The 27525-nt window shown below is 36.6% G+C and overlaps 1 protein-coding gene across 10 annotated transcripts in view; it reads right to left on the bottom strand.

Annotated features, from left to right (window-relative positions):
- PCM1 (pericentriolar material 1) overlaps window positions 1-27525 on the bottom strand; it is a 46701-nt gene that overhangs the window by 17058 nt on the left and 2118 nt on the right. For 6 of the 10 annotated variants that reach the window (XM_076336337.1, XM_076336336.1, XM_076336340.1 and 3 more), the window contains exons 2-23: window positions 24383-24500; window positions 23532-23777; window positions 22157-22429; window positions 21419-21589; window positions 21131-21247; window positions 17576-17753; window positions 15440-15549; window positions 14799-15015; window positions 13365-13563; window positions 12895-13071; window positions 11995-12152; window positions 11549-11763; window positions 9754-9908; window positions 9543-9672; window positions 7625-7759; window positions 5883-6073; window positions 5105-5302; window positions 3939-4161; window positions 3672-3817; window positions 2523-2716; window positions 1149-1323; window positions 101-459 (exon numbers count right to left, since the gene is read on the bottom strand). In XM_076336337.1, the coding sequence (XP_076192452.1) occupies window positions 101-459; window positions 1149-1323; window positions 2523-2716; window positions 3672-3817; window positions 3939-4161; window positions 5105-5302; window positions 5883-6073; window positions 7625-7759; window positions 9543-9672; window positions 9754-9908; window positions 11549-11763; window positions 11995-12152; window positions 12895-13071; window positions 13365-13563; window positions 14799-15015; window positions 15440-15549; window positions 17576-17753; window positions 21131-21247; window positions 21419-21589; window positions 22157-22429; window positions 23532-23777; window positions 24383-24478 (4063 nt within the window). In that variant the 5' untranslated portion in view covers window positions 24479-24500. The remainder of the gene's footprint in view (window positions 1-100; window positions 460-1148; window positions 1324-2522; window positions 2717-3671; window positions 3818-3938; window positions 4162-5104; window positions 5303-5882; window positions 6074-7624; window positions 7760-9542; window positions 9673-9753; window positions 9909-11548; window positions 11764-11994; window positions 12153-12894; window positions 13072-13364; window positions 13564-14798; window positions 15016-15439; window positions 15550-17575; window positions 17754-21130; window positions 21248-21418; window positions 21590-22156; window positions 22430-23531; window positions 23778-24382; window positions 24501-27525) is intronic. The other 4 variants (XM_076336341.1, XM_076336345.1, XM_076336344.1 and 1 more) reach the window with 2 other exon arrangements.

The raw sequence follows: 27525 nt of genomic DNA, 5'->3' as shown, positions 1-27525 counted from the left end.
TTATTATAAATACCATTTACGGAGAGTAAATTCTCTGGAATGTAACGATTATCATCCAAGCTGAGTTTGCCATGATATCTAAGATTACTTTACAACCTACCAATATTTTTAATTCTGCCTTTTAGCTGAGAAGAACTCTTCCTCTTATTCTTCGATTTGGGTGTTTTATCTTTTGATGCCAAGCTTGCTTGTGCTGATGCTTTTCTAGATTTAAATGTCTTTGTCACAGTAGTTGGGTCTACTGGATCAGGCATGCTACTAAAACTCTCCAAAGACTCTTCATCAAACTCTCTTCTCCTGCTCTTATCAGTTTGATTTTTATGACTGGAAGCAATGTTTTGTACTGAAACTGCAAAACCTGCTTTCAGCTGAGACTGATCATCTTTTTTCACTTCATGGCTATCATTAAGCCAAGTTGATCTTTCTTCTATTTCCTCTTCAGGTTGTCTATCGCTCCTTCTGTCAGAAAGAAGGAAAGAAACACACACCACAATATATCATAACCTAGTCTCTCAGGTAGAACAGCTTGTATTACCAGGCAAATAGCTTTATCCATAATGCAAGTTATCTGCCCTAGTTACTTAGTCATCAACTGAACACTGAAGAAAAAAAAAAAATCTAGTGAGAACCCTTCCAAATGGAAAATAGAAGGCATCTGAAGAAAATCACATTTATCACTGATTTCAACCTCAATATACTTATGCAGCTATTGCTGTGCTCAAATAGTACTATAGGACAAAACATTTCTTAAAACAACATTTATTACCAACTATGGTAGCATTAGAAAATAAGCATTCACTGAAATTATAACCTTTAGTTATTCAAACAGCTCGGTTTCAAAAAACATGGAAATGAGATCTTCCTTCACTTACGAAGTGTATCACAAAACCACTCCAACACTGTATTTGATCTTCATGAAATATCCATGAAATGATACGTCAGTTAATATACAGAAAAGTAGAACACTTTAGTGAAAAAAGTAAAGAAATTAAACTGGAAACTGCAGAAGTAAAGCTCATCTTGTAATTCTATTATATACCTGGAAGATAAATTCCCTTAAAGAATGACAAATTCCCACAAGCCCCAAAATAGGGAGGAGAGAGGGAGGAAAAATGATTAAAGGAGAGTCACACTGTGACATTAAATACCTTTGTTTTTCTGCTCCATTAGAGGAACTGCTTTCAAAAGGTTTGGGGAATGCCATATACTCAGTTTTCCCAGAAGCATTATGATCTAGAAGATGCTGCTGCTCGCTGCTGTGTGGGGAAATATTGTGTGCAAAATCTCCAAAACCAGAAGGGAACACTGGATTATAGTTAATACCTACAAAGTAAACGAGAGTCAGAAGATACAACCTCATTTATCTGTGTGATAAAAGTAAAGTTTGAGACACATAGTGTGGCAACATAAAACTATGAAGCAAAAATACAGTGGGGAAGTAAGCAAAGACTGTTTTCATCCTCAAAGCACTGCAATAATTGGAATTTATCTTAAATGCAGGTTTTGAACATTACTGGATACTACACATGCCGCTACAATCCCATCAGTGGGGAGATGAAGGTACTTCAAGAAACCCAATAAAGAGCTCCTTCAAGTGAAGGTAAAAATGACATCAGTTCCAAAAAACGCAGAGTTCTGTCTGCATGAAGACTTTATCAGTACTTCAATTACCATCAAACTGACAAGAAAATACCAACGGTACAAGTATTAATAGGGCCAAAGAAGTTATAAATTCATAATACTTATTTTAACTTTAGAATCTTTATAGTAGTGGCAAATTGAACATAACTATTCTTCTATGTGCAGGTTCCATGTAATTTAAAATACATCCTTAAACAGAAAACAGACTTTAGAATCTGAGAGCTACAATCTAGGTCTATGCCTGTTTCCTGGTTTCCTGAAAAGGCTGAAATAATATTATTAAGACAGCTTTACCAACTTCTAATGACACAGTAAAATACCTACATTTTTCTCTATTTCAAATTCAACAGTAAAAGTAGATTTGGTAATGAGATTAGGAACACTGCACCGAAGTCAACAGTTACTCTACACCTCTGATGGGAACAAAAATTAGTAACACACTCCATTTACAGGCATTTCAAACAAAAATGAGTGCTGGAAGTTAAATAATTACCAAGTGCCACCTTAAAATTAGAGGGTTCACTTAGTCAGAACACTATTAAATGACTGCTGAAAGTATGTAAAAGCTTCAAACTTTCCTTTTCACATGTTGGATGAGGAACATTTAAAATGTTCACTTTATGGAGTGGGTATTTTTGACTGTAACTTCTTATTGAGAAAGTCTTGCTTTTCATACTGAAGTCAAAATATACAATTGTTCAGCAATAAACATTAACAAATTTTTGCTAGGATAATATGGACTCATTCAAGTACTGTTTAAGACCATTTCAATATAAAGGAAAAGTCAGAGTTTCAGCAAGTTCACATTAAGATTTCAATTAAATGAGGGAACGGAAATTTTTGAAATTCGTATTACTTTTCATACCTGTAATAATACTCACCTGGAGCAAATGAAGAAAAATTAGTAAATCCTGGTACATTAAACAGGTTCACAGGTTGTGTAGGAAAGCTGAACGGACAGAAAACAGGAGATGGAGGCGGTGGCGCACTACTGCCGCTCTCCTTTCTTGATGGCTTCTCTTGACACTGTTGTTGTTCTTGCTGGCGCATAAGATCATTTAACATTTGTTTCAACCTTGAAAACAAGGAAAAATAAGCACTTGGGGAAAAAAAAAGAATGCTAAGGAAAAGCTGTAAATTTATACACAAGTAATTTGAGATTTATATTATTTCACCTGCCTCATGTAATGTACGTAAAGAACTGCTCCATTTAGCTATTAAAAAAAAAACCTCAAGGAAAAAACCCAACTTGTATTTAATCCTGAGTGACAGACAGGAACGGTTTTAAAATCAACCACTCTGTACTAGTGGTCCTGTTTACAGAAGTTAACCTTGCAAGCACGACAAAAAAAGGACTAGATACTAAAAAAAATAAGCAGGCTGAAAAGGAAACTTACAAATAGAAACAACCGGAGATAAAAAATACTTGCAGAAGTGGCATTAAAACTACTTTAAAAATATTATATAGGAGGCCAGTAACTATAATCACTTATCAAATACAAAGCAGAGATTAAAAGCTTGAACTTTCATGCAATGAATTAAAATGACTATTACATCTTTTTCTAAAAAAGATCATTGTTTAGAAGGTAAAAGTAGGACATACAAATGGAGCGTAAGCCTAAGTTCTGACTGACAACACTAAGAAACGACAAAAAGCTTTTCCACCATCTTTCCATAACCATTAGAATCCAGAATCTTGCCAGGTAGTCTAGCAAAGACTACAGACATAAAAGCATATTCAAAGAAAGCAAGTCTAAACTAAAAAAGCCAAATAAATCTATCGCAAGAGATTTTTGGAAGAGATGCCAACTTTTGGTTCTCTTCACAAAACAGCCATCTCAAAGGCGTTAAAGCAGTGGTGAAAAAAATAACCAAAAATGCTGTATTTAATTTCAAAAGCTTGTAATCACCTCAGAAGTTCAACAGTCTCATATTTAACCATTATCTGTAATCTTTTATTCACATAACCATGTTCTCTGTTACTGAAGCGTTTCAAATTCCACAGCCAAACACTAGTACGGCCCACAAACCTTTGCACGTTATTCTGCTGCCAAGTCAGTTGAGTGTAACACTGGTTCAACTGATGCATAATAAGATGTACTTGTGAAGATGCAACATTATTGGGCATCATACTGTAAGGGCCCGTAAGCAAAGTCTGTAGAAGACAAGAGAGAGTCTGTGGAAAGAAAATACATGACAGTGACCACATTACCAAAACCAGAAGTTTTTGCTGGAAAGATTTAGAGAAAAAAAAAAGACAAAGCAAGAACAGCAAAATAACTTCTCTTCATATCTACCTGCTGATCCTGCATCAAAGTTTGACAAATGCTGACACTAAATTCATGCTGTTTCTTCAACTGATTGATCTGCTCTTGCCATTGTTCCTTTTCTTCCACATACGAAAGTTCGGACATCCACCGAAGGTTTTCCTGACGTCGCATACTTATGTTTTGCTGTTGCCTGGCCTTAGACAATGGACGATAATTCCCATCTGCTGAAAGAGGACGGCAATTTTTCCACCTGGGTGAGGAAAGAAAGGAAGAATGAGGACAAAAGTTGACATTTCAAACAACTTCTTCTAATGATACTCCCATTATTCAAATTAAAGTTTTAGTTGTACATCAACAACTCACTTGGCAGAGGCCATTTCAGCATGCCAGCTAATCACCCATGCTATTTTGTCAATCCAACATTATCCTAAACAAATGGAAAATAATAGCCACCCAACTAACAACCACTGTCAAAAAAGAATTGCTAAGGATGTTTCTGGATCTTGTTTTTAGTATTGTCCATTACTGATATATAATACGTACTCAGATGAAAACAGAAGCCACCAACATAATACACTAAGAATTAACAGGTCCAGCTCCTGACTAGAAGGCTACCATCTACTAAAATTATTTTGGTATCAAAAACAGAGGAAATCAATTGAAGAGATATACATTACTTTTAACATGGCATTCTCATTTAGTCACACAAAGCTTATTAAGGAAATCAGTCAGGTAAGCAAGAGTTAGAAATATTCATGTTAATTAAAAAATCTAGTAAGAAATAGTTTGCAAAGCTGCAAAAGCCAACAATTTGAAAGCAAAAATTTCAGTTAGTTTAATTCTCTGAATTACTTTTTTTGAAGAGAATGATCAGTATCACAGCAAAAAATTCATATAGGTTATCTTTTAAGCTGATTAAAACAACATGGGAACATAAGGAGCTACCGCAACACAACTGGAGAGCTCAAAGGCAGACAGTTAATATGACTGAAAACAGAAGAAATAATCAAGTTAGTTATACACATTGCAGCTACAGACTCAGACAAGAAAGCGCCACTGCACACAGCTCCCTAGCAAGCAGAAAGAAATTTCACTTTGTTGTAAAAGGATGCCTTTTAGTTAATGCAATGCTTCTTCCACCCCTTCCAAAAAATACTCTGATAAGCATCAGATCAACAAGAAATGCCACTAACCTATCCTTTTTTTCTTTAACAAAATATGCATTTTCTGGTATGTTGTTATTGGGATAAATAGAGAAACTGTCATTCAAACTTGACGCATCTTCTTCCTCTTCTTCTGCCTGACCAACTCCATCAGAGAGATAACCGTCTTCATCTCCATCCTCTTCATCTAGCGCACACTGGCTAGAACCTCCCCAGGTAGCCATTGTCCTAGTGAACATTGGAGGGGAAAAAAAAAAAAAAGAAAAAAGGAAAGAAAAAAGAAAAAAATCAAAAAAGAGGGGTGTTTGGGAAGAGAGGAGTACTTTTTTTTTTTAAGTTTATGACAAATTATTAAAACAACCTGCTGACAACTACAAGTCTGTCTATCTTCAATTAATTAAGCTGCACCAAAATTAATTTAAACAATGCAAAATGAAACTAGTATTCTTCTGATACTGGGGCAGTTAAATAAAATCACTTACTGTTTTGGAAAATTATTACTTTACTATTGTTATAAATGGTGTAGAGATGAAGAATAATTACTCTGAGCATTTGGCATTTTCCACACATTCTTCCCTCCTTAGGTGACTTTTCACCATTTATAGAGCAGGGGAGACTAAATATGCTGGGAAGACCCGTAAAACTGGCAAGTTGCCAACTAAGTAATTTTAGAAGTAAGATTGATTTACTGCTCTGTTGTATCATCACATTCAGTGCCCAGATGAAAACAGGAAACTGCCCCAAGACTGACATCTCGCTAAACAACAGAAGCACCCGCTGACTAACACAGAGTGACTCGTGTTCTTACTTTTCAGTCCTACTCTGCTGTGGAGTACGCTGAGCTTCTGATCCTTCACTTTTAACAGATGCAGCAACAGTAGATATTGTTTCTGCGAGCTCTCTCCTCCTCTGATGTTCAGCCATTAAAGCTTCAAGTTGCTTTCTTCTCTGTCGCAATTCTTCTCTTAAGATCTCATGTCTTCTCATCTCAGACCATAACTGTTTGCAGTAAAATGGAAGACATCAGAATATAAACAAAATAAATACAATCTAAACTAAAGCACGTGAAAATTGCAGTATTTGGTACTACACCAATACCTTTTTGTTCAGGCATTGGTATTATACTGTAACTGAAGCCACACCACAGAAAGCTGCAAAATACATCCCATATTAACTATTTATCCCAAAACCTGCAAAATCTAAGAAGGTAATTAAACATCACAGGACAGAAATTTTTAAGAAAAACAGCACATTTCCCTCAGCACTGTTTTTTTTCACATAATTTATGCATTATTAGTTAGCTCTTTAAGTAGTATGACAGAATATTACCCTCTGGAAAAATCTGAAAATTGTGCCAAGTACTTCTCTGATAACAAAGTAGAGGATACAACAAAAAAGATTTTCTGCAACATGCAGAAACTTCAAGTTGCAGTTTATGTTTGAACAAGGCTTAATGAAGCCATGATTTACAAAGAAGTGCACATAAAGGGAAAGGTACAGGTAGAAAGAGAATTTTATCTACCTTAAATTAGATACAGTGAAAGCATAAATGGCAAGATACTTTTAAAAACACATAAATAGCATAACACAATAGCATAACATACAAAAACAATTGTTTAAGTGAACCAGACTTGAAAACGCAGACTTACGAGAGACAGGCAAGTGACAATGTACTCAAGCCTGAAAGCAACTGAACTAGTTGGTGGTGCTGGAGCTAAGAAGTTTTCCAACAGAAATCCATACATATTTTGATAATTAATAACCCAACCTGTTTGTAGAGTGTTAGCAATTGCATCAGCACATTCATTTTAGAGACAGTTTCTTTTTAGCAGGAAGAATTCAGACCTTTTATTTAGTAAAAAGAGACAAGTTGTCCTATAATACTTATTTGGAAGATGCCAAAGTTCTGAAATGCTCTTCTTGGAGAAGGAAAATTTGGCTTTTAATGACAACAACAGTACAGGCATTGCCCAATCAGCCTCATCTGAACTGTTAAAGGAAAATTTACAAGAATGCTGATGCAACTCAGAGAGAAAGTCTATTAAAGAAGGTATTGCAGATATTTGTTTCTGATGTCTAGTCTAGCCAGGAAACACTTTTCATCACATATCCCTCCACCCCTACAAATGCTAGCATAATTTTCAGAAAGACTAAGTAATATCCAGATCATTATTTGAGACATGAATTTTGGGGGAAAAGGGGAAGGAAGATGCATAGAAGATAAACTAAGTTTCACATCCTGCCATCATTTTCTTCATGGATGACTTGCCTGTGGTATACACTATCAAATGTACACAATAAAAATTCAAAATTCATTCAACTTCCACATTAGTATTTGGCAACAACAGCTATATTTGGGGGAAGATCTCTCGCCAGTTCAGGTCAACACTTACTTCTTTCCAGAAATGAAACAAAGAAGTTATACACACTTTGTTAAAATGGCTACTACTCCACTCCCCATCCCAAGTACTCAAAAATGTGTCCAAGTTACGTAGAACTTTTTTCATTTTAAACCTTTTTTTAAGTCACAGAATATCAAGTATGAAATACCTCATTGCCTACTGGTACAGATTCATCAAATTCAAGTAAAGGCTTGTCAGCTGTGTTACACTCATTCATGGCCGGAGTTGAGGTTGCTGGTGAAGTCTGCCTATTTGCTGGGCAGTTACTCAGGCCAGCTGACAACTGAAAGAAAGCAAAATGGCAAAATAGATTAGGTTTCTGAAACTTACCTGCTGTTAAAATCCAACACAGTTCTGGCTTTATGAGATAGAACTAGTATTCAGTGAAAAGGGATTTTTGAATCAAGGCTAAATACTTATTTCAGAACTTAGCCAGGAATCAAAAAAACATATATAGTATTATATGGTATCAGGTTTGTGTGGCAAGGTTTTGGTAGTGGGGGGCTACAAGGGTGGCTTCTGTGAGAAGCTGCTAGAAGCTTCCCCTATGTCAGACAGAGCCAATGCCAGCCAGCTCCAAGACAGACCTGCCGCTGGCCAAGGCCGAGCCAATCGGCAACGGTGGTAGCACGTCTGTGATAACGTACTTAAGAACAGGGAACAGCAATTGCAGCTGGAGAGCTGAGTGAGAACATGAGAGAGAAACAACTCTGCAGACACCAAGGTCAGTGAAGAAGGACGGGGAGAAAGTGCTCCAGGCACCAGAGCAGAGATTCCCCTACAGCCTGTGGTGAAGACCATGGTGAGGCAGGCTGTCCCCCTGCAGCCCGTGGAGGTTAACGGTGGAGCAGATATCCACCTGCAGCCTGTGGAGGACCCCACGCCAGGGCAGGTGAATGCGCCCAAAGGAGGCTGTGACCCTGTGGAGAGCCCACGCTGGAGCAGGCTCCTGGCAGGACCCATGGAGAGAGAGGAGCCCACGCTAGAGCAGGTTTGCTGGTAGGACTTGTGACCCTGCAGGGGACCCACGCTGGAACAGTCTGTTCCTGAAGGACTGCACCCTGTGGAAAGGGCCCATGTTGGAGAAGTTCGTGGAGAACTGTCTCCCACGGGAGGGACCCCACGTTGGAGCAGGGGAAGAGTGTGAGGAGTCCTCCCCCTGAGGAGGAAGGAGCGGCAGAAACGTGTGGTGAACTGACTGCAACACCCATTCCCCGTCCCCCTGCAACACTGGGTGGGGAGGAGGTAGAGAATTTGGGACTAAAGTTAAGCCTGGGAAAAAGGAAGGGGTGGGGGGAAGGTGTTTTAAGATTTTTTTTTTTCCTCATTATCCTACTTGGTTTTGATTGGTAATAAATTAAACTAATTTTCCCCAAGGCGAGTCTGTTTTGCCCATGATGGTAGTTGGTGAGTGATCTCTCCCTCTTCTTATCTCGACCCACAAGCCTTTCATTATATTTTTCTCTCCGCGGGTCCAGCTGAGGAGGGGGAGTGATAGAGCAGCTTTGGTGGGCACCTGGCATCCAGCCAGGGTCAACCCACCACATATATAATGCTGTAGATGTACAGTATTGATAATTTACTACTCACTTCATAGAAAAAAGTTCATCTTCAAAGAGTATGAGAAACAGTACAGCACTGTGCAGTTAAGTTTGAATACAACAAAGTGTTGATCATGCTTACAAGACAATACTGTTTCAAAATACCAGACCCTGTAAATGACTACTAAGAGGAGTGAAGATGCAGTGACTAGCAGGTATGGACAGACAAATTTCAGGCTAAAAATAAGATAGAAGGTTCTCTATCTCTGAAGACTTTAAATCAAGGCTTTTGAGGGCAAACTACAGTGAAATTAGAGCTTGATACAGCAATCACTGAGCAAGAACCTACAGTGGAATGAGATAACCAGAGCTCTTCTCTAGGCTTAGAAGTCCAGCTGCTTACAGTACACAAGTATTACCAATTTAAAGTTTTTTCCAATTTTTATAGTGAAAAAATGGTGTGAAAGATATTTTATGTTTCATTGCTCAACTGCTTAAGAAAGTGAAGAAATACATTCTACCTACTTGAAGGTCAGGACAAGCTTTCTGTAACACTTGAATTTTTTCTTGAATTTCAATGAGTTTTCGTCTTTCTTCTTGTAACTGCTTAAGCTCCCGTTGCTGCTGCTGAAGTTTAGCTTCATAGAACTTCTCTCTGTGTAAATAAGTTATCCACATATTATCTGGCAAGAAGTTGCCTAAAGCTTGATTCTACTATCCTTTGAGAAAGGCATACCTTGCTTTTTCATTCAGTCCTACATCTTTTTGTAACTTGTTGGTACTAGCTCGGACGTTGTTTGGTTGTTGCTTTGTCTCTTCCATCTCACCCAAAAACAAGTCACCAGTATTAGATGCATTTGCAATTGCTACTTGAGGTTCTGGATCATCATCCTATAAGGATGTCAGAAAGGCAGTTAGACTGTTTTCAAGTTGATACATAAAATGTAACAAGTTTAGTTTGTCAAACTAATTCTTTAAAACTAAAGAGTCTGACAGCTTTAGTTCAGATCATAAACTGAGAAGTCATCACCTTCAGGGCATCGTGACTTTAAGATAAATTAAGTTAATGAGAGATTTTAAAGTTATAAAGCTCACACTATTGAAATTTCCACTATAAATGCAGGATAACTTGTCTCATTCTGGAAGCATAAACCACTTGAATTGTATTTTGTGCCTACGACTGTGCAGAGAGAAACATACAGGCATATCAAGAAACAAAGGAGGAGGCAAAAAGAGGAATAGGAGACTGAGGTGAACAAGATTCCTTAATTACTGTAGTCACGAAGTTAAATATTACTATTAAGAGCTTAAAATAAAACCAAAACTACTCTTGAAAGTTAAATCTGATATATTTTAGAAACAGTCTTCTACATCGTTCTCTATTCCACTTTTCTTATTTTCATCATTATTTTCAGTTCTCAAATTGAAAATATTAAAGCTGTAGCCACTGCTTCTTTTGTTTTCCAACATGATTGTTCTTAATACAGAACCTGCTGAACAGGAGGGATCATCATCAGTGACCAAGTATGACACAGCTACGCAGACCTACGGTGCCATTACTGAGTACATACAGATACAAGCCTTGTAAATATGAAGGAAAGATTGAAGACATGCCATTAATTAGGTTATTTATTAAGGAAGCTGCTGTATCATCTCTAATTCTGATTTATACCACCATACAGTTAACAACTCTATAGTGATGATTAAAAACAAGCCTGATCCATATGCTGAGAAATTTCTGATAGCAGTATAATCTTGAAATAACAATATAGTGTTTATACTGTTGCTATTGTAAAACGTATGTTCTAAATGAGATTGATTTTAGAGTTCTCACATAAAGCCTTCACATTTCTGATACACCTGTGTGTATTAAAGTATGCAGACATTACATCAGATGATGCTCAAATGTGAGCATTCTGTAGGGACATTAGATACATGAAAATATGGTTTTAATAAACATCACTAGATTAGCATGAGATATTCTAAATTAAAACCGCTGTCAATTCATAGCTGGCCCTCAAGATTCTAAAAAACCAAAAAAAACAGAAACATCCCCCCCAAACCCAAAGCAAATTACCCCAACTCGAGCATGTTGCAACATCTGAAGATTTTAATTGAAAACAATTTTTCCTCACTGATTGAATGATGCTGCAAAACTCTAGATTCAAAAACTAAAACTGATGAACATTCATTATAAGCTTAAAAATGTAGATCAATATTATTTAAAAAATACTAAACTTCTTGGTTCATCTTTTGTAATCCAGTGCTAAGGTTAAATATTAAGGCCATTCTTCTGTTAGATTAGCATCCCCAAAGAAAATTCCAGATTTGAACTTCAGAAGTACCACCCTTGACTTCAGAAAAAAAAAAAACAAACCAAAAAAACCAAAACGGTATCTCTTTTTCCCAGCCTGAAAATGAGCATTTTAAATGTTACACTAAGCAGAGTGTTTTTTCCCTATTAAAAGTTATACATTACGTGACATAACGAATGCTACATTTTTGTACACAGATTTATATTCATAAAATACCTGCACCATAGCAGCAAGGTTTTGTAACTGCCTAAGTTTCTGTTTTGCAGCTATAAGCCTATTGATCTTCTGCTCAAACTCAGCGTCTCCAGCAGCATCACCCAGGCTGCTTCTGTGACTAGATATGGAATCTTCACTAACTCGATCTTCTTCCACTTCATCATCTTCACCTTGGGGTAGGTCGATATCTTTGTCATCCTCCCTATTATGACAGTCTGGAGGCAGGTAGAGGAGGAAACAAAACAGTACCAATGACACATTATTTAACTTCTGAAGTCTACTGTAATTACTGGACATTAGAAAAAGATCAGCTTAATGACTGAAAATTGAACAAAATTAAGCAAAATTGAACGTTTTGCTCATCAAACAAGGTTCTCCCAAATTCTGTGCAGCTATCAGAATTGTTTGCACTAAGACTTAAAATTATAGAAGATTTTAGAACATACCTAGAGTAGAAGACATTTTTAGAGTCCTTATATTAGCAGCAGATCGGTTATTTATTTCACAGTCTGTATTAAGATGTCTTCCATCTCTGTTATTAGTTCCACACTGTACATTTGAGTTGCTATTTATTTCACTCCAACTACCGATTCCTTGAGGGTTTCTAGGGTAAAATGCATTACTCATGTTAACTTTTTGAGAACTGGTATCAACAGAATTTTACTTCAGCCATTTTATTAACTGGCTTTTATGGGAATGTGTCCTGACCCTTTTAAAACAAACAAACAAACCCTCAACCCCATATAAAATCAGTCCAGACATTTGGAATTTCTTAATATCCATCTCTCCAATAGATTTTTTTTATTTTTTTAAGCAATCAGAAGCAGCTATGAATTATCGCCTGCTAGGTCTACAACAATCCAAGAGGCTTTCAAGGTATATGTCTATATTATAGAAGCTTTATATGATTCATAGCTAAATTAGTATTCATTTCTGCACAGTGAAGATCCTCGATGCACACAGTTGCCCTGTTAGACTATAGCTCCAAATGCCTCTCTAAACTGAAGTTTGTTTTCATTCCTGTTCTCTAGTCTAGGCCTGTTAACCTTCTAGTGGAATTCCATACACAATTCAGTGCTTAAACCCAAAGGAATTACAGATTTTGAAGTCTCTTATAGTGATTTTCTAAATTTCCAACCTAATCCACATTTGCTATACAACTAAGTTACCAAGCACAAGATTATTATTAATCATCTGTATAAGAAAGCTACTTCAAAATAAAAATTTTGGAAAGTTAATCTAATCACAGAATTAATTTACTTCTGGTTGACTGAAATAATGTATTGCTTCAGGAAACCTGTAACAACCTAGCTACAAAGATTTAAGATGACAAAAAATATGACAACCTAATATTTGTAACAGGCTGTGGATCCTCACGTTCAGAATCACTTTCCGATTCTTCTGTTTCTTCCTCTTCCTTCGTGTTTTCGTTCACAGCATCTGTCATCATATCAGATGTTTGCTCATAGTAGTGAACTAACTCGCGTAACTCATTCAGCCTCTTACGAACTTCATTTAGCTTCCTGAAGAGAAAAAAAGAATATGCTGTGTTTTGTCATAGTAATCAAATCTATGTAGAGTTGAAAAAAATATATATAATTTATAGTTCTTAAAGTTTACTGCCATTTTCCTAGCTGTAAGAACCTTCTGCTTGAAGCTCTGACTCATTTAACTGTCTTGGACCATTTACTAAATGGTCTATAATACTAAATCAAGTAGATTAGAATATGAAATGGTTTCTTAACACAGAACTTATTAAAAAAGTAACACTCAAAATCACTAAAGCACATTATGAAAAAAATTAAAGAACTTTTACTGAAGCTTTTCTGTTGGATTTAGATTGTCCTCCTCTTCACTCTCATTCTGAGAAACTTGGGAATCAGGAGGATAGGGAGCAGATGCCAGGCTATTTGATTCGCCATTCACAACAGTTACTATGCCTACAGGACCAGAAGCAGCTGAAGTTGTACTTCTTTGATCAATACTCCTTTGAGGAGAACCTGAAGCAGGAAGAACTACAGAAAAGAAATAAAGCTCGTAAGAACAACTTGTAAAAAGCAACCTGCTTAACTGAATTATATTAAAATGTAACTACAGAAAATATTACCAACATACAAAACAGCAGTTAATAACTTTTCTTAGAAGAATAAAAGCTTTTGTCTTAAGTATCATGGCATGCAATGCCAATAGGCAGAGAGTAATAAGTAGCTTTGGTAAACAAGACTTCAGTCAGTTCCTTTTAGCTTTATCGAACTTCAGAAATGGAAGCTTTCATGCTGCGAATCTGCCCAAAGAGTTATTTTAAGGGTTTATTTACGGCTGAATTGCTTTTTTTGAAATTTAACATTTCAACATGGTAAAAAGAAAAAAATCCTATCGATATTTTTCCTCTGCTAAGCTCTTTTGTCCATATGCTGTAGAATGTAGATGTGAGATATGTTTGCTTTTTCCAGCTACATGAAATCATATCCAGGTACGTTCATACTATATGCATTAAGTACATGTAGAAAGACGGGGGTATAGTAATGTAACTATTAAATCAGTCTGCCTTTCTCCAGGAGCATGCTTCAAGTGCCTCATTTTTTTATGTAAACCAGAATACGCTGTGATCACCCCTCAGAAGTTTCCAGCTATAGGACAAACTTCACCAGCACAAAAGTATTTCTAGAAATAGAAAGTGATAGCAGCAAGTAGGCCCACATCAAGACTTTAAGAAGAAAAACCCATCTAAGGAACAGGCCAAAACTCTAGTCCATTCAGACAGTTAAGTATGGTCTATGGTATGGCCATATGATCAATGTCCCTGCAAGTAGTGCATGAGGAAGTCTTTTGACAGCAGGCAAGCAAACCCCATAATGCCATATAGCTACTAACATCTGAAGTGCCAAGTACATAAATACAGACATACTGTGATAAAAATACAGAAAGTTCAAGTTCATGTGGTACACTCCACAAGTCAGATGTGTCACAGACAATCCTTGAAGAAAAAAATCCCATCATCACATCCTCACATTAGTCAACTTTGATGATGTTATAAACCAAAGTGATACTAGCAAAACCACTCATCATTACTTGCAGAGCTCTCCATTAAGCCAGAAACTTATACAGCATTAAAAACCGTTTACATAGTATTACCCCAGCACAGCTTTATCACCTGCATTTTCATTAAGTTGAAAGACCATGTTACAAACATGCACATTAAAAAACGTTGTGTTCTTGAAAAGATACAATTCTGCCCATATTTACTTACAGGAGGAGTTATTTAGATGTTGGTCACGAAGTGTATGAAGTTCTCCTAACAGTTTGTCCATTTTTTGCTTTTTACCCTGCAACATTCGCATCTTGTTAAAAAGCTGCGCCTTCTCATCAGACAGGTGTTCAGTCATTGAAGAGTTTCTGCTTTGTGAAATCTCTCTGGTAAGTGAAAGACTTTCTGCTTGCCTTCTATTGTCTGGCACAGACTGCGTCTAAAAAGAGTAATTTCATTTTATTCAGAGTACCATGAAAAAAGCCAAATAAATTGTAAGAAACAAAAAGCCCTCTTATAGGCTTGCTAGGCTCAACACAAGAACAAAGAACATTATAAAGGGAAACTGATACTGAAAACACCCTCATGATATCCCAATTATATATTGAGTTAATATATAATTATACTGCAATATAGAAACTACTTCTCTGGACTTTCATGGAAAACTGAGACAGAAAGAATAGATCAGTCACCTCACAGCTCTTAAGAGCACAAAGACGCTGAGCTTTCAAGTTTGGGGGAACCATAATTACTCCACTAGCAAATGCACACAAATAAGCAAGACAAACATTTAACTGCACTGTTCAAAAGAATAAGAAAAACGGACAATGGCAAAACTTATACAGTGCAATCCAAGGACTGACCTGAGAATCATGAAGTTGGTTGTGAAAGCGCTGAATTAAGTCATTCAATTCTTCGTTCAGTTCTGATGTAAGGCTTACTCCTGAAACACTACCTGTAGTCTCTGTTACAACTGGGCATACAGAAGAAGGAGGAAAAAATATAAATACTTTTCCACAGAGATGAAATAAAGGCTATTTGATGAAAATGTTTGGTTTAACAAGAACATCAATATACTGCACCTCTTAAAATACAGCAATTATTTTTAATGTTGTGTTCTTTCCACCAACTTTACTGTTGAAAGGTTACTTCCATTACAGAAATACTAACAAGCCAACTCACAGCTCCTTTGTGAAGAACCATACAAAAAGACTTCGTAAGTCTGTTCTGTGTTTTGCTAAAAAGGTCAGACCTTGAAAACAACAAAGTTGCTTTCCATCAACCCACCAAAGGGTTGATGGAAACACTTTGCTTGTTAGAAACAAAATTGTTATTAGTATAGCCAAACTAGGAACAGTGCATGTAATTTTACCTCCTTAAAATAATAAATTAATAGGACACCAAGCTTTCATCTTGGTATAAATTGTAATCTTTACAGCTGCAAACAGTGTCTTGGGGGTTTGTCCTTCAAAAAGCTTTATGAGAGGAATACATTAAAAAGAAAGCTTTTTCCCCTCCCTGAAAGCTCAAACAGTACTAAGCTATGGAACTGGCTGTTGAGAGATCCAAATAACTTTTTTTTTCCCCCAAACATGAATCAACACTGAATCAATATGAAAGAAGAGAAAGCAGATTCCATGACAGGTCTACTGCTGTGGAGCAGATAGAAGAAAAGCAATTACTGAAAACCATTTAAGAAACAAGGAAACACCTTTTGAAGGCCATTATTTCTCTTGCTCCTGTGGTAGCTTTTGAAAAGCTTTTTTTTTTTTTTTTTTTACCTACCAACTTCTCTGCTTCTCTTCCTACACTAAAATCTAGAGTTTTCTTAACTAGTTCCACCTTCTTTCCTATAGTCTATCAAATCAAGGACAGGAGAAAAAGCAGAAAGAGAAGCTCAGAGCAAGGAACCTTAAAGGCAGACTTTTTGTAAAATGTAGGAACCAATGCTTATATTTCTACAAATTAAGCCATTTTAAATACAAAAACTAACTGTAATAAGAACTGCTATCCCATATACCCTCTAATCAAGCCCAACAGCAACTCTTATGGGGAAGAGTCATGGAACAGTAACACAGACTGAATCTGAACTTGCTCAGTGCAAAAATGTCATTCCCTACGGACTGCACACATAACTGTACCCCATTTCCAAAGAAAACTGAACAGGATTTAGGGAGGGGTGGGGGGCAGGATGAGTTTCCAACAATGAAATGATAATTCACATGTCATCAGTGCACAAATCAAGGACGTATCTCCCTTTTAAGATTGAACTCTTGAGAAAACAACTCTGCTGACAACCTTTAAGCAGATATCAAAAAGAAGTCTCTGTCCCAAAGATAATTTTTGAAAACTTGGGAATATACGAAAACTATTTAGAAAAATGCTTTTAAACTGAAGGTTATAACATAATGGTGGTGCTCTATTCATAACCATGCCCCCAATTTACATGCCATAGAATTTCAGAGTTCTAGTTTCATATTTACTTATGTAACTGCTTTAGCAACTTCCTCCTTTCTTTTTTTGGATAAACCATTAGTCTACCAATGGCTATTAAACTGTCAAGCAACCAGCCCACCCCCCCAAAAATCCCATGAAAAAGCAAACAAAAACTCAAACTACCAACTGCCTATAGCCAGAAGATGCAGAAAGGGAGAGAACACTCTGTATGCCCCCCTCCAACTCTTTCCTTCAAAGGCCTGGTACAATGATGGAGATGAGAGGCAGACTCCTAATTTGACACGGTAGTCCAATTCTTAGGAGAAAACCCCACACTTTTAGGATTGTACAAGTAAACTACAGAAATCAGCTGTGTGGTTTTTAACTGACACATCTTTTTACAATGTTACATTGTCAACTCTTTTCAGAAATAGAAGCCTTGCAGTCAAATTTTTAAAAAGTGCATTATAAAAAAAAAATTTTAATGTGTATTCCGTAATTCCAGCTTTAATCATTCAAACAGCATGCTAACATGCTATCAAAGATACCATCACTGCACATACCAGAATCATCCATGACAGCAATTGCTTGCTCTGCTTTATGCTGCAAAGCAAGAAGAGCTGCCTGTCTTCCTTGAAGAGCCTTCAATTGCTCCTGCTGTTGTAGCATCCTTTTCAATAAATCATGCTGCTTCTTCAAGTTCTCCAACTCCTCTTTAGCTTCCTGTTGAGGATCTCTGGCCTGCAAGATATGGAAGAACATTACCATAATCATGACTATTTATTTGTTGAGTACTAGTGACAGAAGTGTCAAAACAAGCAGGACTTTAATAGAATCAAACAGCCTGGTTAGTGTAAAACGGTGAAAATGAAACAGCTTCACCTTTCCGGTAGTCCTTTTCAGCCTAAAAATTTTAGGCATCCAGTAGGGAGAAGCCTGTACCACCAAGACATGCTTACCACTCCTGGGGGTTAAGTTTTCTTTAGAAATCCGGTCAGCCACCCTAACACGTCCCAAAGATTAACCCAAGCATCCCTCTGTCTTTTGAATCATAAAGGAGGGCATTAAGCTATAAGACTGGTAAAGCTAAGCAAGGTAAGGCATAGTATCGTGGAACTACACATAATACAAGATCTAGATTGATTTACTGGCCTAAAATATCTAAATTTTCAGCAGAATGTTTTGGGCAGTTATTCTCTAACCTGTAATGTGTTTAGTTTGCTGTATTTATGCCATAGATACTAGAATAGACCAGATTTAGGTAAACCGATTTCAAAATAAAAACATGCACAGAACCCCCTCTATACCATGTTTTCAAACACGTGGAAATAGATCTGAAGGAATGAAAGCATGCTGGGCAGTTAAAATACATTAAAACTAAGTTATTTTCTTCATTCTATCCTAATTAAAAGCTGGAGATTTGCCTCAAAACTTTTATTCAAGGATTGTCAGCAAATTAAGTATTTTAATGAGACATCCACAGTTAAGATCCTGATCCTGTTTGAAGTTGGATTATTGCACTATGCAGATGAAACCATGGAAAAATTTGCCTCCTTTTTGTTAGGAGTTGACAAGTATTTAAAAAGAACATTACTAACTTAAAAGTATCATCATCTCTCCACAGAGTGCTGAGTTCCTGTAGTACAAAATTCTCTCAATCCAAAAATTCCGCACCAAATGTCAGAATAGAAGCAGGCATCTTATTAACCAGTTCTGGGTGCCCAGGAATGCTCAACTTTCCAGCAGAGAAAGGAGAACACATCCAGAATTCTAAACTTCTCAAAGAAGTGTCACTAAAACATGTACTGGAACTGACACCGATCATTCCTGTTAAATTTTCATCTTGTATATAAAAAGGAGAGTAGAGGCAAAATAAGAGTACACAATGAAATCAACACAGGAAGGAACGAGGGGAAGAAAGGGAAAAAGGGGATGCGTCTCAGTCTCGCTCAGCTATTAAATAATCCAAGCTTTATCTAAAGTACCAGATTTGCTTGAGTTCATTAAAATCACCTAACAAATTTGTCAAGCTTAGTTCTACATTTAGGCTAAGCTTGACAAGACATTTAAGCCTTTTATTTTATGGAAAAAAAAAAAATCCAACTTAGACTTTTTTTTTTTAAATCAGAGTAAGAGACAAAGCTGTAGAAAAGCTGGTAACAGAAAACAAAAGACGTTTTAGACTCCAAGCCCCTTAGTATTCCCCCTTCCAATCAAATATTTATATAAACAGCTATACAAAAACATCTGTGGAACAAGTTAAGGCTACTATTCTCTAATCTATTTTCTCTATATAGTACTAGCTTAGATTTGCATTGGCAGACTATTGGTGTAAACATGACAAGTGTCTGAAAGTCACATTTACAATATGTTTTCCCAGAAAGAGAACAGCAAAACTGGAAGGATCACCTACATAAAATCAGAACACCTGCTGTACAGCATTACATGTAGTACTTTCTCTGTCAATGTTGACACTTCAGAAGAGAAAGTTGTCAAACATCTCTAAAGAAAAAAAACTCTAGGCAGAGAAGATTCATTCAATGAAAAGACAGCTGGATACAGATAAGCAGGCCAAATGGGAATATTCACTGTAAGTAACAAATACATCTGAAGCAGTTAACAGGAGGGAGAAAAATAAATAAAGATCAGCATTTATAAACCCTATTTGAGGCTAAAATAATATTTTGAAGTGTACCTTTGAAGGCAATCCATGTTCTTGGCTATTAATCCTACAAGGCCAGATTTCCCTGGCATTCACAGCAGCTCTGTCACTTTTCCCTTTAGGGCTTGCTGTAACATCAATGTCTGTAACCTGTTCTTGTGAAGCTGAATTCCCTAGTTTGTCCTCAATGCGGGGCCGAATGCTCAAACTAAAAGATACCTCCTTTATTAAATAGTTTAGTATGTTAGATTTTGAACACGTGCTCCAACTTAGCATGCATTTTTAAGTTACAAACCTACCCACTTGTATCTTGTCAAATAATGAAAACTACTATAAAACAAAATCTACTACAGAGCAAAGACATTTTTAGTCATTCTTAGAATTTTCATAACAATAAGGCTCCATATAGCAATCAACCTTGTAAGATTAGAAGTATTCATTCTGCATGTAATATATTCAAGCTGCATGTAAAGAGAAATTAGATGCAAAATGAAGAGCCAAACATAAAACTAAAACCCATTTTGCAAAGATGAAGAAAAAAGCAAGTTTACATGCATACTTCTTAAAAACCGTACTGCTCTTCCGCATTTTCCAATTTTTTTTAAGTTTAAAGTACATCTTCCATGTCTATCACTTTATTTCTTTACAGGGACAGAAAGAGTTCTTACAAAGCTAAAAATAAAACATTAAGAAGTTTTTGTGATTAACTGCTGTTTTACTTCTAAGCATGTAAATTCTCCTCATCTGTAGAACATTCAGAGTAGTAACTGGCTAAAAGAATACCAGCTCTCTAGTACTTTTCCTCAGTATAGTAGTATTGGAAGATGTAAAATGTAAGTTGTTGTTAAAATGCTTTTGTATCTACTACAAGAATTGTTTACCACATTAATATAAAGGCTTTTATGAATAGAAAGGAAGATTGTCTGTATATCTCAGAACTAAATTCAGAATACATTTTCTAAAAGGTGCTCATCTCTCCAAAAAAAGGAGAGAAACTTCTGTGTTACGTCAATACTTCATTATTAGAAAGATGCTTGGGCCACGGCCCACTAATGACTCATTTCCAACCCTCTCCTCACCCAACACCAGCAAGTTTTCCCCACTAACAGAAACATAGATGAAAAATTGTATAGAAAACTATTCCTTCCTACATCAATCCAGTGCATGCTCTGCCAAAGTAAACTTCTAACTCTTCATTCTACTTTGAAGAAAGACTAAATATTTTAAAAAACTAATCAAGATACATTGTTGTTGTAAAAGAACCATTAATTTCCCCCCCCCACATTAAAAAAAAAAATTAAAAAATATCCACACATGCATGAACAACTCCTGAACAGAGTGTTTGGAGATTTACTATTTTTTAATTGAACTGCAGATTATGACACTATCACAACAATCATGACAAAAACAAAACAGTCTTCATTTCTAGCACCTTAATTACTAAAAGGCAGCTTACCGTGGTATCTGAAGCCTCAGACTGCACATCAATGTTTAGCGATGTGCTCTCACCTACAGAACCAGATCCCACAGCTGAATCTATAGTCCGAACATCATCCTCCTCATTTTCTCTAGCCTGAAATATTTCATTGGCATAAATCAAAAGCTATATAAGGGGGCAGTAAAAATGAATTATGGAAGCTACTTATCAAAACCAACACCCCCAGTAGCACGATCAAAACATCAATGATCAACTCCTAAAAAAGCTTACAGTGCAGAAACAAATATATTATGTTCTCAAACTTACAAGCATCTTTTGCAAAAATTTCAGATAGGATTTCTCCTGCTCTTTAAGGTGATCTATAAGGTGTGATAAACGCTCAACATTGGCCGATCTTTCATTTTTCTCTACAAGATCATCCCGCATGGAGCTGGCCTTAGCAATATAGTCGCGAATTTGAACTAGTCTGCTCACAATCTGTAAAGACACTGAAATTACTGAAAGCATTCAGCTACAGCTTTAACGTATTTAATGCACAAGACATGGTGATAGCAACAGCAGAGTAGTAATTAAAGGGGTGACATACTAGTACTTTCAATGCTATAAGTACACTTCTGCAAGTGGTTAAAAGTCAACAGCTTTTATAAGGATAGATTTATGCATGCGTGAAGTTGCAAGGCTGAAGCACGGGGCTTCTGTCAACATTGGCTAAAACAGAATGAGCTCATTAACATATGAAAATATTAAACTGTGAGAGTATTTTCTGGAACTGTGTAAGAGAGAACCACTCTCTAAGATGAAAATTAATACTGCTTCTGTTACCAATAAGCAGATTCCTAAAGAACAATACCTAAAGAACCAAGATTAAGCTTGGTTTCACATTTTCCTCAAGTTGCCTTTTAAATCAGTGGGAAGATAAGCACTTCCAATAGATTTAACAGTTACACTTTTCGGAAATTTAGAAAGACGCACTGAAAAGTAACAAGGTAATTACAACCTTTCTAAGAGTCAATATTCTGTAGACTTTATAGGCTATGTAAATACCTGGCTACTATCCAAAGCTAGTTCTCCCCTTCCATCTTCTTGAGCAGAGACTTGACAATTTTGCAAGAAATCCTTGCTTAGAGCAGCTCCAAACAACTCTTTACATTGCACTGATACCCCACTTTCCTTTTTTTGGGAACCTGAGGCAGGATCTTTGCTTTTGTTAGTGTTTATCTGCAGTGACAGGAAGTTGAATGGTTTTTTGTTTTCATTAAGTTGACGTTTGTTGTTAGCAGCCGTTGCCCTGCCTTGAGAATCACTTCCAATGCTTCTCTAAAAACAAACAAACAAAAGAACAATTGCTTTATTTTTTTCCTCCAATATATTCTCAACACTGATTAGTTTCACTGCTTGGATTACCAGTTCTGCAGTATTATTAGACTGATCTTAAAGTTACTTTATTAGTCACTTACTAGCCAAAAGCTAAAGACAGCACCAGTGATTTCTGCCATATCATTTTCAGAAAGCAAGCCCACCCTCCCAGAACAGCTGAGAAGCAAAAGGGTTCTGCAGTTCCCCAGAGCTTAGTTCCTCATCCTTGCTGTGGCCTCCACCTTACTATAGTGAAAGGCATCCTACTTCCTCAGGTACATTTGAGAAAATAACAACAATAAAAAAGCAACATATTGACTTGCAGAATATGATACCTCATAACTTCAGCTTTTCTTTAGAACCTTCTGAATAGCAACTTGTTGCCGTAACACACATTTGGGGAGGAAGTTATGCCCAGTCTTTATATTCTAAGTCAAAGCAATGAATCGCATTTGAAAGAATCTTCACAACCCAAACAAGTTAACAACAAACTTTGGCAAAGATTAACAAGCCTCTATTCTGAAACTGTTAGCACAAATTAATGCATTGTTTTGGACAAGGGAAGGATGAATGTGTCATATTCCCAAAGAAGCAGTTATGGCTCAAGAATTCGTGCCATACATTTCTCTACACTCTACTGAGGAGCAGTTTTTAATGCTACTCTTCTGCTTAATCCAGAAGGATTAACAATGTTCAGAATCACAAACTGGCACTTCAAGAACAGACTTTCAAAATAAGGTAACAGGTATTTTCAAGTGGCAGACAAGTATGATGAGTAAGAAATACTGACTTGAAGACACAGGAATTTGTTCATGACTGAGAGGAAGAAAGTGAAGACAGTTAGCATACTCTCAAGCATAGGAAAGCCATGGTCCTGAACTTCCCATAAGTTTCTCCATTTCAAAATGAGAATTTTGATTTGGCTCCCATGGTACCTATAAGCTTTTTTTTTTTTACCTTAATTACTTATGAAAACTTTCTTTATTTATCTGCCAAATTATTAAGAGATAGCTGAATAAATTTTGTAGTCACATTTATAGTGGGAGCTAGTATTCACACAAACCTGATCCAGATCACTGAAGTTTATTCTTTGTTTAAGCTTTTCCAGTTCAGCCTGCTCTGGAACAGACATCTGGGTCATATATCGAGCATGAGGAAAACTATGAGGAGTTCTGGTCTTCCGTCGTCCCATTCCAGGTGAGGATTCTGGAGATATATCATTAGTAAGCCTCGTTTCAGCTTCCCCACCAACCTTTTTCTTGTTTTTTTCTGAAGATCTGTTTGCTTTCTTCTGTTGACTTCCCCAGTCCTTAAGGGGAAGGAGAGGGAAGAAAAAGGTCATATTTATTATCCACACAGATAAAAAGTAAATGTTTGAATTGAGTGAAAGAGAGTTTACTTCCATTTTATAAGTAAAAATGAAAAGCAGTATCAAAATATACACTAAGTTTTCTAGAGTAAATGTCATATTACATAATATAATTTTCTCCACTGCATAAATTAAAAATAGCTTGTCAGGAAATTTCTAAATCATTTCATCCTACAATGCATTAAATTAATTTCAAATGAAGCTAAAATTGTATTTTTCTTCTTTGCTGAAGACTCTTCAGCAGTTTAGAACCTTTAAAATTAGAGTTTTCACTTTCATGACACCTACAACGCTTTTGCGTCTAGCTACTTTATTCACCCAAAGCACTTCCCATAAATACATCTACAGACTTCACAACCTCTGAAATACACTCATTGCTTGCTTACATCTACCTCAATTATTTTTATTGTTTTTGCTGATACTTACCTGTAAAGCTGTACTGACAAGGCTTAGGGGTTTGCATTGTTACCTGTCACTAACAGAATCTACCTGGTAATTTTAACGTACAGCATAAAATGGCAACTGAAAGATAAGACTAGTTATACCGTGTTGTTCAGCCGGTCATCAAGGCTCTCATTGCTCCAGCTAGGCAAGTCCTGATCATTCATGCCTTCTTCAAAGGGACCACCTCCTGTTGCCATGACAAGCAATCAATAAAAAAATCTAAAAGAAATAGTTGAAAGAAATGTGCTGTATTAAAATCAGTTTATGTAGAATATTTTAAAGATTCATAACCTGAGATGACAACTACATATTCGTTATAAAATGCAAACACAAGGCTATTTAGGAAACCAAAACCCCTGTTTACTAAACCGTGTTACTACAAATGTAGGGGTGAGAACACCACAGGTACTGGCATTAAAAATTGAACAAGAAGTAGTTGTGGGTTTGGGTCTTTTTTTTTTGGGTCTTTTTTTTTTTTAAATCCTTGCTCTTAGAAAGTAAAGAATTTTTTTTTTTTTTGAGGCTCCCAATTTTCTTCACTTTAAAACACACTATACAGTGCTTGGAAAGACTGCTTTGTGATTCATAAAGCCTGCACTTTCAGGTCCAGGGTGGCGTCTATTTGATACAATAAGTGACTTTGGAGACCTAGTGTGTCAAACTTTCACATTTATTTCAATACTAAGATGTTGACAGCAGAGCACTGGAGGGGGTACTTGATACAATACATGGAAAATAGACATCAATAAAAGGATTTTTACTTTCTTTACTACAGGTTAAGTTATTTAAGCAGTGAATGCTGTACAACTCACATTATAGTTTCTAGCAAAACCAAACAAAATAATTTGGGTTTCCTAGAGCTTTGCTGCTCTCTAATAGTGTCATTCTGTGCAGTATAAAGCAATCTATATGTTAAAACTTTTCATTTTCACTTCTAGTTTGATATTCGTAATAAAAAAGTTGTTAAAGCTGAAAGATCAGAAACAAAGTGTTCCTTTATAGCAGTAAAATTAGATTAGCCTGTTCAAAAAGGTGAAGAATATCTAACTGTATATACTCTCAGGCTGCAATAAAAACTGTGTAGCCTAAGTGCTGCTGGCACAGTTCCACTGCACAAAGCTACAAACTTTTTCTTTATAACAGCTAGGAAGTTCCGTTACAGATTTAGAAGAAAAAGAGTCTTCCAGAGAATTACTTTTTCCAACTAGTTTTAACCGCTATGTTAGGACACGATCCTAGCTTTATCTTTAACTGAAAAAAAATCAAAAAGGACCATTTATTTCTAAACATTTTACTGCAATCTATCTACTATTAATTTTCACACCAAGATTTCACAGAGTGCAGGTGAAGAAATCACCTAAAACTCAAGATTAAGAAGGATGTAAGAAGTAGTTGTTTGTTTTTTTAAATAATCAGTTCCAGAAAAAAAATTATTAATCCTGAACTAAGTTTAAAAGTTGTACTAGTACACCTATCTTGCTTAGGTATGGTACTCAATCAGAATCACACAGTACAGCCCTCTCAGTAAGTGCACTTGCACAAAGCAGTATTTTCATGCAAACACAACCTATTACTATTCCATTAAGGAAATGGGATCTACCAGGTATGCTCATTATACCATAACCACATCTCCACTTGGCAGTGTACCAACCTAAGTCACGCTAACACAGTGTCATGGTTTAACCCCAGCCAGCAACTAAGCACCACACAGCCACTTGCTCACCTGCTCCCCCTCCCCCAGTGGGATGGGGGAGAGAATCAGAAGAGTAAAAGCGAGAAAACTCACGGGTTGAGATAAAGACAGTTTAATAAGTAAAGCAAAAGCTGCACATGCAAGTAAAGCAAAACAAGGAATTCATTCACTACTTCCCATCGGCAGGCAGGTGTTCAGCCATCCCCAGGAAAGCAGGGCTCTATCACGCATAATGGTTACTTGGGAAGACAAATGCCACCACTCCGAATGTCCCTCCCCTTCCTTCTTTCCCCAGCTTTACATGCTGAGCATGACATCATATGGTATGGAATATCCCTTTGGTCAGTTGGGGTCAGCTGTCCCAGCTGTGTCCCCTCCCAGCTTCTTGTGCACCCCCAGCCTACTTGCTGGTGGGGTGGTGTGAGAAGCAGAAAAGGCCTTGACTCTGTGCAAGCACTGCTCAGCAATAACGAAAACATTCCTGTGTTATCAACGCTCTTTCCAGCACAAGTCCAAAACAGCCCCATATTAGCTCCTATGAAGAAAATTAACTCTATCCCAGCCAAAACCAGCACACATAGTTAGGAGTAATTAAACTTCTGCATCTCACAATCAGACTCATAACACACGTATAATTAGGTGCCTGCTACTTTGGGAACTGGCAGATCTGTGCCCTACTGTCCTTGCACATTCATACTCCCTTCGTTGTCCCAACAGAAGTGTCCACTAGGCCATGCAATCAGAGGGTACCATGTAAAAACTAGCGAGCCAACAAACAAAAACGAAATTAAAAAAACATGAGCTCTCAACTGGATAAGCTCTCTGATCTGGCTAACCTTATGACTATATAAGAACTATCTGTAGGCTCAAGGAAGGCAAATAAAAGCCATGTCATCAGGAGGAGCGAAACTCAGGCAGATCAACTGTAAAATGACACCTTCTGTGCAACTTTCACCCAGGTGAACTGTCAGATTTATTTAGAAAATAAGAACACAATGCCCCTTCACATTTCCCTTGTTTTCATGCAGAAGCACAAGCATCCTATGAAAAATTGACAGGGAAGCTCTTGTGCCAACTCAAGGTAAATTTGACAAGCATTCAAAACAAATGCATAGTTATCAGTTTAGCTTATTTTAGAAAACAGCTATGTTTTGTAAGAACTTTCTTCCGTTACAGATAAACCGTTCAGCTTTGTAGATGTGCAAGACCAACATTTCAACTGGCACTCTATCCTGACCGATGCCACTAAGCATAATGAGTTCATCTTTACAAGATTAGAGGCCATTTGGGTTTACAGTCCAATTCAGTAAGGTGTTTCACCAGCATGTTATATAATTCTACTAAAACTGTAGCAAAACAAGTTTTTCCCTACCTTCCACTGTAAAAACAAGAAGTGGCAGCATTCATCTTTACGTAATACAGATAACTATTCACATTTATTTCATTTAAAATTTTCACAAACGCTATCTTCAACTATCTTTTCCGTAGGAGTCTCTGATTAAGTAAATGTAAATTCACTGACATAGATGGAACATTCTGAATAATATTCTC

Source organism: Aptenodytes patagonicus, chromosome 4, assembly GCF_965638725.1.
Source record: "Aptenodytes patagonicus chromosome 4, bAptPat1.pri.cur, whole genome shotgun sequence".
Lineage (NCBI taxonomy): Eukaryota > Metazoa > Chordata > Aves > Sphenisciformes > Spheniscidae > Aptenodytes > Aptenodytes patagonicus.
This window is presented reverse-complemented; position numbering and strand designations above follow the sequence as displayed.